Below are 12,324 nucleotides of genomic sequence, written 5' to 3'. Positions count from 1 at the left end.
AATGTGTCATGCCTTTTCACAACAGCTAATTCCTTTTGTTGCAAGGACTTTGTCTGATTTTAGTGGTTGCCTGTAAGAATAAACTTAGTATTTGGGAATTGTACAAAATGAAAAGCTTCTGATTAATTTCACATTATTCACATCTGATTTCTCCTACCGGGTTGGACTAAGGGCTTTATGCTGCTTTTACCTATTTGTAGCCATCTCTTTTCCCATTGCTTCACTCAAGTCTAACAGCCACAGTTAGAGCCAGTAATAGGCAGCTGATGTTGTTCATCCATGCTGCCTTCCTCCTGGTTTCTCCTCCCTAGGGGTCCCTTCCTTCTTGTATTGCAAGGAGTAGAAATATCCTAATACAGTAAAGAAAATCCATGCTTTTTTGTTTGTTTGTTTTTCATTTAAAGAGAAAATTATTCTGAATAGTCCTTTACCTTCCATAACTTGGTGAGAAATAAAAATGTACTTTTCCAGGTCTTTCAGCTTGAAGTTTAGCTTTTCCTCTTGCCTCTTTGTCTCTTCTTCTGCTAAAAACTTTTCAAGAACAGGTGTCTTAAGATCAGCTTTTGTATTTGGGTGTGGGGTGTTATGGAAGAGATTAATGACAGGTTTTGTTTGCCAATAGGTGTAACACCTGCAGAAAAGCATTTTCTCAAACCCCTTATCCTAGAACTTCACCGCGTATGAATGTTTCACACAGTGATTTTATTTGGACCTAACAGCTGACTTCATTATTCATAAACATATTTCTTGGCAGTTGTGACATGAATAAACTGGGCTTGTATTTTTTTCCCCTTCAGCCGTTTCCTTTTGTTATGTGCAAGTACTAGAAGGATTTAATTTACTTCCATAATAATACTTAGCACTCCCGTAGTGCCTCACATTATTTAAGAATGCATTATGCTTTTCTTTTTCAGCTTTCTTGAAAATAGCTTCCTTTTCCACTTTAGTTCTGTTGTACTTTGTGGTGATACTGCACACCTTCGCTCTAGTTAGGTTTTAGAAGGTATATGAGGGCTTTATTGTCTTCAATGTTTTGATTGTTTATGCTTCAGTTTATTCAGAAATATATACTGACTTTTCCAACCAAATTTCTTGCTTTTTTTCTCAAAGAGGGAAAAAAAAGTTTTCTTTTTCCCTTGCCGTGGGGAAATGGTTAGAGCCTCTGATAAGCAGGGCATGTTGATATAATTCTGTTTTTGCCTTGGTTAATGTTTTGGGGGAAGTGCTCTTGCAGGCTGAGGAGAGATAAATCATTCATTTGTAAAGCAGTGACTGCGTTGTGTGTTAGTCTGCTTGTTATGTGGAGATAAGGTGTGACAGGATTTTGTTCTCTGTGCACAACATAATTCTCAGTTCTTTTCTGCCTTCTTGAGCAGAGGAAAACTATAATAACAGAAATTGCTATGTTCAGGCCATTGAAATAATAGCATCCTTAAGAGAAGATAACAACATTAATGCAACTGTGGTTGCAGGTTCATGAGCGTGCTCAACAGCTTAGGTTGTTAACATCTGTACTGAACTTCTGAAAGGATTGAGTGATGCTGAATCAGGTATTTTTGATGTCCAGTTCAAGTACCTCTTAGCCATTCCCCCTAAAAACTGAAATGGCTTCATCATGATATGCAGAGATGGCAAATCATATTTAGCTTTTAGGATTGAGTTATGAAAGACTTTACAAGTTCAATGTTTTCAGGAATCTAGCAACTATATTAAACCCTTTCTGTTTGGTTTTGACTCTTCAGTAGAGAAACCATTTCTCTTTTTTTAATTAGGTCTTTACTACTGTGCTGACTCACCCAAAATGTCCATAGAAGAATAATGGAAGCCCCTGAATACCTTGATTTGGATGAAATAGATTTTAGTGATGATATATCGGTAAGTACCAGTCTTACTTTATTTGTTCAAGTTGAAACAATCTTAGTTATCTCAGTCTTGATATAACAAAACACTGTTGTTAGAAGCCACACTCTGTTTTACCTTATATACAGGAAGGTTTGAATAGGTTGAATCTAGGATAAAATAAGGTGTTCTGTAAGGGAAATCTCTTACAAGCTTGGAAGGAAAACTTGGTTCCTCTCCTTCAGCTAGTAAAAATGACTTGCAAATCGAATTAAGAAGGAGTAGTTTTTTCTGGGTTATCTGTTCTATTGTCTTGAATGAGTTATATGCACTCTAATACTAGCCTTAGACTCCAAGGCTTTTTTTTTTTATTTAATGTATTTCAGTTGTTAAAAATGGCTACCTTTCTCACCTCTGAGTTGCTCCTTTTTCATGTAAGTTGTTACTCTGCCCTTTCCACTAGTAGCAACCTCCAAATACAGCAAGATTTTATCAGTAGGCGTGTTGTAGCCTCTTGTGGCATGGTGAAGCGTAGAAAGAGGCAGAAAGACTTCCAGGGATTCATAGACAGCACTGATCCTTAGCACCACAATTAAAACAGCTGCAGCTGTAACTGGAAGCAAAAATATTGCTCATCTACATTTTCAGTGGTTCTTGTAGGAAGCAGTGATGCAGTATATTCTATTGCTCATAATAATATTCCCACTGCCGGAGTTTATGCTTTTTCTGTAATACAGTTGCTAACATGTTGAATATCTGATCAGCAATGCACTTGAGTACATAAACTAAATCCACTATAGGAAATTTATTAATTTTCAGCTCAAAGAAAGTGTACCTCCATCTCCTTCCATGTTTTTCATAATTTTATAGTTTTATTTCTTTTTTTTTTTTTTTTAACAAAGAGCCTGGTTTTCCCTTTAGCATTTGGGGCTTTTGATCCATTTTAAAACAACTCCAGATGCTTTATTCACAGACAGATTCCTTCTGGAGAGGATTTTTTCTTTTTAACCTAGTGTAGCGTTGAATTTTTATTGAAGAGTAATATGGCAAATGCCCAAAATAGTACAAGACAATGAGCCAATCTTGAGCAAATATCTTATTCTGGGTAACTTTCTTTTTATTACTGTTATATGCTAGGTTATGTCCTGGTATCTGTTTCCATACTCAGTTCTGTAAAACTGTAAAACATAATAGATGTAACCTCTCCATGTCTCTCCCATTGTGGCTGTTGCTACATACTGATGGGTTAGGTTACTCACTTTTCCATGGAACAGCTCAGGCTGCCTGTTTTAATAGGCTGTTCTTTCACTGGTCGCTGAACCTTGAATAAAAAACCAGCACAAATTACAGAGGCAGCGGTTTTACTCTCTGCTCTAGCAGGTAAAAGAACAATGGATTTGTTGCCAGAATCCAGATTAACAAGAGAATTCATAGTTATTCTACTGCTCTATTCGTATCTCGCCATATACAGTTTAGAGATATCTGGCCTTCACATTTTATCATTATCCTGCCGTGGAAAGAGCAGCTGCACAGCATCAGTGTTAGCAATTGTTCTTGTTAGCCCTTTGGTTCTAATCCAGTGCGGTAAAGTAGTGACTAAAAATAATGGCAGCAAGAAGGCTGTTAAAATGATTCATTTATAAATTTACCTACACAGAATTAGAAAGTCTCTGTGTATAGTCCAGACCCCTGTAGCCATTTCAGACAAAATGACCAAAATGGAATAGACATAAAAAATAGACAGGAATTCAGATACTTACTTAGATGGGTAAGTGGTTTGGGTTGTGTCTTTATTTTTTTATTTACATTGCATTTGTACATAAGAAAAAGAAAATCTACAGTTCTCCAATATCATAGACTCAGAATGTTTTTGCTTGGAAAGGACCTTTAACTATCATCTAGTTCCAACCCCCCCTGCCATGGGCAGGGACATCTTTCACTAGGTCAGGTTGCTCAAAGCCCCATTGTGGTGGGTTGACTTTGGCTGGCCACCAGGTACCCACCGAACTGCTCTATAACTCCTCTCCATTAACAAGATGTGGAGAAAATTGTGACAAAAATCTCATGGGTCGAGGACAGAGACATCACTCACCAGTTACTGTCACAGGCAAAAAAGATGTGACTTGTGGGGAATTAATTTGATCTATTGCCAATCAAACATATAATGAGAATACAGAACAAATCTAAACAAACCCTCCCATCCCTACCTTCTTCCAGGCTCAGCTTCACTCCTGACTTACTGATCTCCCCACCTCAATAAGCACAGGGGCGATGGGGGAATGGAGGTTGCATTCAGTTTGTCTTATGTTGTCTCTACGCTCTCCCCCTGCTCCAACGTGGGGTCCCACCCACAGCAGACAGTCCTCGAACTTCTCCAGTGCGTTTCCTTCCCATGGGCTGTAGTCCTTCATGAGCTGCTCAAACATGGATTCTTTTCATGGGGCACAGTCCTTGAAGAACTGGATGGCTCCAGTATGGATCCCCCACAGGTGCTGCCAGAAAAGCTGCTCCTGGATGGGCTCCTCTCCACAACACAGTTCCTGTCAGGAGCCTGCTCCAGCACAGGCTCTCCACAGGCTGCAGATTCCTTCAGGGCACATCCACCTCCTCCAATGTGAGGTTCTCCATCGGCTGCAGAATGGGTATCTGCTCCACCACGGTTTTCTCCATGGGCTGCAGGGGAATCTCTGGCCTGGCACCTGGAGCACCTCCTCCCCCTCCTTCCTCACTGACCTTGGTGTCTGCATAGTTACTTCTCTCGCATAGTCTTAATCCTCTCTCCTAGCTCCTGTGTGTGGTGTTTTTTATCCTTTCATAAATGTATTATCTCAGAGGCCCCATCAGCGTTGCTGATGGGCTCAACTTTGGCCAGGTGCCAGTCTGTCTTGGAGCCAGATGGCACTCCCTCTGTCCCACATGGGGCCTGTAGTGTCTTCTCACAGAAGCCACCTCTGCAGCTCCCCTGCTAGGTTGCCAGAGAAACCCAATACAATAATCAATGATGAGCATCCACCACTTCTCTGGGCAACCTCTTCCAGTGTCTCACCACACTCATTGTAAAAAATTTCTTCCTTATATTCAAACTAAATCGATCCTCTTTCAATTGCCCCTTGTCCTGTCACTACAGGCCCTGGTTAACTGTCTGTCTCTATTTTTCTTAAAGGCCCTCTTTATATACTGAAAGACCATAAGAAGGTCTCTCTGCAGCTTTCTCTTCTCCAAGATGAACAACCCTAACTCTCTCATAGCAGAGGTGTTCCATCCTTCTGACCATTTTCATGGCCTTCCTCTGGAGCTATTCAACAGCTCCATGTCCTCTGTCATCCTTATGTTTCAACATACCTTCTAGGAGGATCTGTTCCATAGTTTTACTGGACACTGAGGTGAGGCTTACTGGTTGGTAGTTCTCTGGATCCTCCTTTGTTAAAAATGGATGTGATATTCATTTTTCCCCAGTCACTAGAGGCTTGACCTGACGGCCCTGACTGTTCAAATATGATTGAGAGTGACTTAGCAACTGCATCGACCAGTTCCCTGGAACACAAATACGATGGTTATTTTGCAGAGTAAGATGGTACTATTACAGATCCATTTGATACAGTATATTTGAGCGTAGTTTAGACAGCAGAATCAGTTTCTGGGACTCTCGTTTACATTAGGCATAAATAATACTTTGTCTGCAATGATGTTAAGGAACCAAGCTGAATATTTTCATTTATGTCTTCATGAATAACTACTCACAGAAAAGAAGAAAACCATTTATCGCCTTTAAGTTGCATTAAATGATAAATACACTATTAAAATACTATTAAAAGTATGTTTTAAACTTTCCCATTTTTCCCATTAGTATTCTTGATTTTGCCCATGAATTTATTCCTGCGTATAGGTTGTATGCTGTTGTAATGGTTACCTGAAGGTTTCCTAATCTTTTAACCAAAATGCAGTTTCTTTTGCACTGGCAGATTGAAACTGTCTTATTTTTGGTTTACGGAAATAATACCAAGTCACTTAGTCATAACCAGAGCCCCTGGTGCTCAGTATTTGTAAACTATTTGAGGTCAAGTGTACAGACTATTGTTCTTATCGTTCAAATAGCTCTGCATGAATAAAAGCCTGGCTGGGCAGTGCTAGTGCAGGACTGGGCCTAATCTGAAGCTCTGTGAGATGTGAGTGTGGTAAGTGAACTCAAACATAATGAAGCAACTGTTGCTTTGTCAGGTATTTTGAAATGGCTTGGGAAACCACGTCAATCCTCACCTGGCAGGACAGATGTGAACTGTGTGTGGTCAGGATTATGGCTGATCTCCTGGCCTCCCATTTACCTGGCACACAGGGGACCTTCTGAGCCTGTTGTCACCCTTTCTTGGACGTGGAAAGAGCTGGGTCAGCCCTCAGGCTCACACAGGTGCATAGGTGACCCACAGCCACACTTGCCTACCCAGCAACCAGGACTTCAGGGCTTAGCATGGAGGGTCCTGTCACTAACTCCATAGTCACTAACTGTGGCAGGTTGATTTATTTCCCATCCAACTGAAGAACTCGTTGATAATTCTCCTTTCTTTTTTTTTCCTCTCTCCCTCTTCAGAGTGAAACAAAATGCGATGGCTACAAAAATGTTCATAGAGTGTTAGATTCAGACGAACATGTTGTACTTTTAACAGTTTCAGTGTCTATATAGATCACATTTAAAGTTAAAGGGCAGAATAATGGATGAAGTGTCTATGTAAGATACTATATACATAGCACAACATGTATCATAACCTAGTGAATACTCCAAAGATGGTCGTCACAGCTATTTAAGTAATAAATTTATTTTGGGGAGGTGTTACTTTTCACATGCACTGTGCCAGCCTGATGTCTTTCCTCACTTTCTTTTGCTCTGGAGCTGCTTAAATTGACACTACTGTTGAGAAAAATCTTCCTGTAACCTTAGGCCACGTATCTTGCTACTCCCGAATAAATGTCTAGGAAAAAAGGGTGTTGTTGCACAGCTATAAATGACTACGCAAATGTAATAGGAATGTATTAATTTAATGAGATTTTAATATTAATGAAACAGTTTATTTTCCGCTATAGCAAATAAACTGAAATGAGACTCTTAAATGTCTTACAGTAAGAGTAACACCTGGAAACAAATTAGCTATAATGAAGGAAACTGTCTATTTTCTAAATGAAAACAAGTTGCTGTGCGTTTATGTGATTTAAGTCACATCAAGGTCACAGTCACTGGTGTCTTCATCTGGTAGAGGTAATTTTTTGAATTTTGAAACTCAGTTGGAGCAGGACGTGGTCCTTAGTGTTTTGGGGGTGTCGTGGTTCTGATCATGTCGTCTGAAAGTCACACTGTGTGTTCAGCCTTTTGATTCTGTTTCAGGAGACATTAAAGTTATTCCCCTCCACAGAATATTAAAAATCAAATTTTCCTTTTTATTTACATTTTTTTACTATTTTGTGTATACATTTTGATACTACTACTTGTGATCCAGTGTTTCTTTGCTCTGATACTTCTCAGATGCAAGTGAGTCTGCAAGTGTCAGGCGAATGACACAGCATGGAACAGCCTACTAGAGACTGAAGTTGTTTTTCTGATGTATTGGCTTTAAAATTCATTGCATTAAAATTTGAGAACCATGTGAAATTAACATCTTAATTAATTCAGATTTTATAGTGCAGTTTCACAATGATGACCAAATATTTTGTATGATAAGGGAGGTTTCATTTTCCCCTGAATTAATAGTGTCTGTTAAAGAAAATTGAAAGTATCTTGCATTTGCTTGGAATAGTTGTTACTGCTTCTTGTCTCTTGTTTGCTGTTGATACTGTTCTTCCATCTTACAAAGTTCTTAAGGTTTTTAGTGAAATTCACTGTTTCAGGTTGGAGATAGGCATTCCTTAAATGCAGAAAAAGAACCCAAAACTCTTAACAACAATCAAAAATTCCATTACATGCATTATACTAGGAAAAGGTCTTTAGTTTTGTTACTGAATTTCACTGTCAGCTGCAGTGCACTTTGATTAAATACCAAAGATAACAGTAAGCATTGACTAACAAAGCAAGCTGATGTATTTAGGTTTCACATTGTCCTTTATGTCTTTGGGAATGGCCCTCAGCTATGGTTGACTTGGTTACTCTATGGTGAACTGTGAGAAACAGTGTTTAATTTGGTATGTAAAACAATTTAAAATTATTGAATGAAAAGTGGGAAAGAATTATTTTTAAGTTCCATCAAATAAGCATTAAGTTTAAATTCTGTTTAAAAAGGGTTGCAATTTCAACCTCTTTGCTCTCCCTCTGTGATACCACCAGTAACCTTGAAATTTTTGGTTGAAGGGAAGCTAACAAAATGTACTGATGATCAGAGCTGAAGTTAGAGTATGAGAGAAAATAGTTTGAGAGGGAAGAGCTGGCAGTGGATTGTGCTTATGGTTGGGGAAGGTCCACTTTAAAGGATTTTAGTTGCTTCCTGGACGAAAGGACAGTTCTCCACATCTTGATCACAAAATACAGATGGCAGAAATGTAAATGCTTGAGGACAGAGGTGAGTAGGAGGAAATCTGTTAATGAAATAAACCCAATATGATTAAAATGCGTAATCAAATTTATAACATTTGATAGATTTTTGCTGGTGGGAGCTGGTAACTGAATACGTTTTAATACAGTGTTGAAACAGAAAGAAAATTTGTTCTTCCAGGAAAGAACAGGGAAAAAAAAAGAAAAATGGTTTTCTGTTTTTGAGGTTGCCTGACAAAACGCATAGCAATGGAATACGAAAGGCCTCATTCTAATTGAATTGCAAACTGTGTAATAGTTTAAACTGCACCAGCTGGTCTTATGAAGCTACCATATTCCTTGGAGACGTGTTCCTTGGATTCTCTTAAGAATCTTACTAGACCATTTCAGCATTGCTTTCTGAGTCCTTGTGCTGAAATGGCAAGATGTATAGTGTAACAGCTCAATCTTTACCAAACAGTAACTATAGTGAGCACAGCGCATGGTGTTTGTGCACGTGTGTATGTATCTTACATTAATTTGTATTTAGTAGCATCTTTCTCCCTGTCTGTGTTCTGCTCCGTCTTGCTTTAGACTGTCACATCCTTGAGCACTCACAGCCTTGTGGACAACTCCTTGTTTAATGGGGACTGGAGTCACTAGGTGGTTCTGTGGAGTTCTGCTACACGTTTTTATTACTAAGTTCAGTGTAGCTGAGGTTTCTTGGTATATCCCTGATTCAGGTCAGGGAAGAAGTAAGGCATGGGAAGTTTTTTTAAGTTCTTAATGAAGAAACTACAATCAATTGAGCAATAGTCTTAAAGTTGCAGCAGAGAAGTAAATTACTGCTGCAACTGGTCACATGAGGTCGACTTTAGATTATTCTGAAGTAGCTTGCCAGCTGTGCAGTAAAAGCACATCAGCCTTTGAATGACGAACTGTCAGCAAAAAAACAGGACAATGTATGACTCTTTGTTTCTTGTGTGGAAAGTTCGTGGTTATATGTGTAGTTGTTTTGCTTCATTGGTCAATAGCACACCAGCTAAAAATACGTTTCTTTGAAAACATATGGTGTTTATATATTCTTTAAAAATTTTCAGTTGTGCTAATCCTAAATTCTTTTTTATGCTTTAGTTTCCAAAATACTAGTTTTAAATTTTTTTTGTGTTTCACAGACATAACGATTTTCTTTTGTTTAAGTGGAGATTTCTGTTTCTGTAGCATTTAAGCACTTGATTATGGAAGGCTTGCTATTAAGTAACTTAATTTCTGTGTGTCAGATAGTGTACTTTTATAACACTGGATCATGTGTCCTACTAAGGGTATTCCACAAGTTTATAAGAAAAATGTTTCTGTTTATTAAGACACATATGTCAACCTTTTTTTTTTCCTTTTTAATGTTGAATTCAGAGGACAACGTGCTGATTAATATCAGACATATCGTGTCACACCCAAGTGATAATGCAAGTTTGCTTTAATAAAGCCTAGGTTAGAGATACGTGCCTGTCGTCTGATATGTGCATCTACATATATCCCTCTCTGAAATCAGATCTCTACAGTGCAGATATTCTGCATTACATATACCTATTGAGTTCTAATTTTTAAGCATAAAGTAAGTTGCAGTATAATCACCGTAATAGATGCCTGGGTGGCCAAAGTAAGATTCTTGACATTTACTGTAAAGACACATCTATTCTCGCCTTTGATGCGTCTTGCATCCCATGGGAAGGATGTATATAAAATGTGTATTTGTGACTTGAATAATGGTGATCTGCAGGCAGGAGATACTGAGGTGGGGAGATGCTTTGCTGTAGGTTTGAAAGTCTGTGTCCCCTCCATAAGGTGGGACACAAAAGCAGATGCCATCTGCTTTTTCGTGGAAACCGAGAAGACCACCAGACTACCGAAACAGCGATGGTAGATTTAATCTGTGGTCATGACATCGGGACTTCTTGAAAGTCTTACTTTCTATCTTCTTAAATGTATTACTTCATATACAATTTTTCTTTTTTTACAGTATTCTGTAACTTCTCTCAAGACCATCCCAGAATTATGTAGAAGGTGTGATTCACAAAATGAAGACAGATCAGGTACGATGCCTACTTTTGTCCACCCATCATTTTCTAGGCTGTTTTTTATCACTTACAACTTGGCAACAATAGCTTCTTGGCAATGTTCTGTTGTTTTATTTTCTCTCATTTTTGTACAGCTGTCTGGAAACATGTCTTTTTTTTTTTTTTTCAACAGATGTTAGTTCATTAGAGGGAAAAAAAATTCCAGAAAAGGATTTGGCTGTATACAGATAAATGTAGGGCTTCATCTCAGCAGCTCCAAACCACAGTATATGCAACAATTTACTTGAAAACCCGAGAAACCATTGGTGACAAGACGTAATAATGTAGGCGCCAATGAAAAAATGTTGGATACATTTACTACCCATATGGTCATGACCAGTTTGAGGGATGATGTTTTGCCAAAGTCTGAAACTGTATCAAGGATGCTACATGATAGAATCTACTCTAAGGCATACTGTAATAGTTAAGATTAAAGCCGAGCTTTTTAGTTTAATGGTGTAAACTAAATGAAGAATCATGGCATATAGATGGGAACCAGCTGGAAACCTTCCCCCTGCCCCCCAGACAAAAAGTGCGTTCAGTGTTGTTTTTCAGTCTGTAAATCAGATTAATCCGCTTTTGTTTTTCTCTTCCTGATGGAGGAGAAATGAATTGGTGAGAGGAGCATTTTTGTTGAGCTATGAAAAGTTTATTGTGCTTTCTCATGTTTTAATTGAGCTTTTGTTAATGTTTCATCAAATACTTTTATAACATAAATGGGATACCTGGAATTTGTGGGATGATAGAATGCCTTAAGAACTGTGCTATACTTCGACAACTTTTATTTCTGAATTTCCTTTCAGAGAGTTGTAAATTTCTGAGGTTTGTAACTAAGCTGAAACTTTCTGAGAGCTACTTTTTCTACCAGAGTGGTTAAAAGCCAGGTCATCTCAGTCGTATGCCACTGCCCTTGACAATAAAGGGAAGCAAAGCTCTTCTTACCATACCTGAACACCATGTTACTGCCTGCACAGGGCACAGCAGTGATTGCACACACAGTATTTACTGATACAAGTAAAGGCAAGGAAGAAATGGAAAGAGGGAGGACCCCTGATTCACCCCCCTCAATTTGCCCTGTATCATTCTAGCCCCACCTTCTCCCTCTCCCATCCTCCTCTCCATATTAGATCCATCCTCCCCCATTACATCCTTGCATCCTTGTCCTGTGTCCCTTTTCTTCTGTCTCCTACCTTCTTGCTCCTACTTCCCCCCTTTCTCATCCGTTTCTTCCTCCCTTTCTTCTCTTTTTGTCCCCTCTCTTTCCCCCTCTTTCCTCTTCTCCCCTTCTCCTTACCCATTCTTAATGCCATTCTCCCCACAATCTCCCCATTATCACCCATTTCTCCCTGCTGTTCTTCCCTCCATTCTTCCCTCATTCCACCTCATTTCACCTCCTTCGTTTCCTTCTCCTTCCCTGTTTCTCCCTGACTTCTTCCCCGTTTCTTCCTTGCCATTCTCTTTACCATTCATCCCCTCATTCCTCCCACCATTCTTCTCTCCATTTCTTCTCCCATTCTCCCCACTGTTTGTCACCTGTTCGCCTTACGATTCTCCCTATGTTCACCCCACCATGCTATCTCCCCATTTTCCCAGACCTTACCTTCCCTCTCCCCCACCCCCCCTCAATTCTTCCTTCCCTGGTCTTTCCCACCATTCTTGCCCACAAGTCTTTTCCCTGTTTTTTGACCCAATCTTCTCCCTCAGTATTCTTCCTGCCATTTTTCTAGACCCTTCTTGCTCCCATTCTTCTTAACCACTCTCCTCCCCACCATTTACTGCCCCTCGTTGTCACCCCTTTCATTTTCCACCCAGTACTCCCCTCATATCTTCCATGTTCCCCTCCCCGCCATTTTCTTCTTACTGCCATTTCCCCCCCTCTCT

At 39.3% G+C, this 12,324-nt stretch overlaps 1 protein-coding gene across 1 annotated transcript in view; it reads left to right on the top strand.

The window, feature by feature from the left end:
- Window positions 1–1,770: 1,770 nt before the first annotated feature.
- The window catches only part of SNCAIP (synuclein, alpha interacting protein), a 54,408-nt gene continuing 43,854 nt past the window's right edge, over window positions 1,771–12,324 (top strand). Inside the window, exons 1-2 of the mRNA XM_010131722.1 lie at window positions 1,771–1,875; window positions 10,347–10,419. Of these exons, the coding sequence (XP_010130024.1) occupies window positions 1,819–1,875; window positions 10,347–10,419 (130 nt within the window). The 5' untranslated portion in view covers window positions 1,771–1,818. The remainder of the gene's footprint in view (window positions 1,876–10,346; window positions 10,420–12,324) is intronic.

This window comes from Buceros rhinoceros, unplaced genomic scaffold (genome assembly GCF_000710305.1).
Source record: "Buceros rhinoceros silvestris isolate BGI_N320 unplaced genomic scaffold, ASM71030v1 scaffold2040, whole genome shotgun sequence".
Lineage (NCBI taxonomy): Eukaryota > Metazoa > Chordata > Aves > Bucerotiformes > Bucerotidae > Buceros > Buceros rhinoceros.
This window is presented reverse-complemented; position numbering and strand designations above follow the sequence as displayed.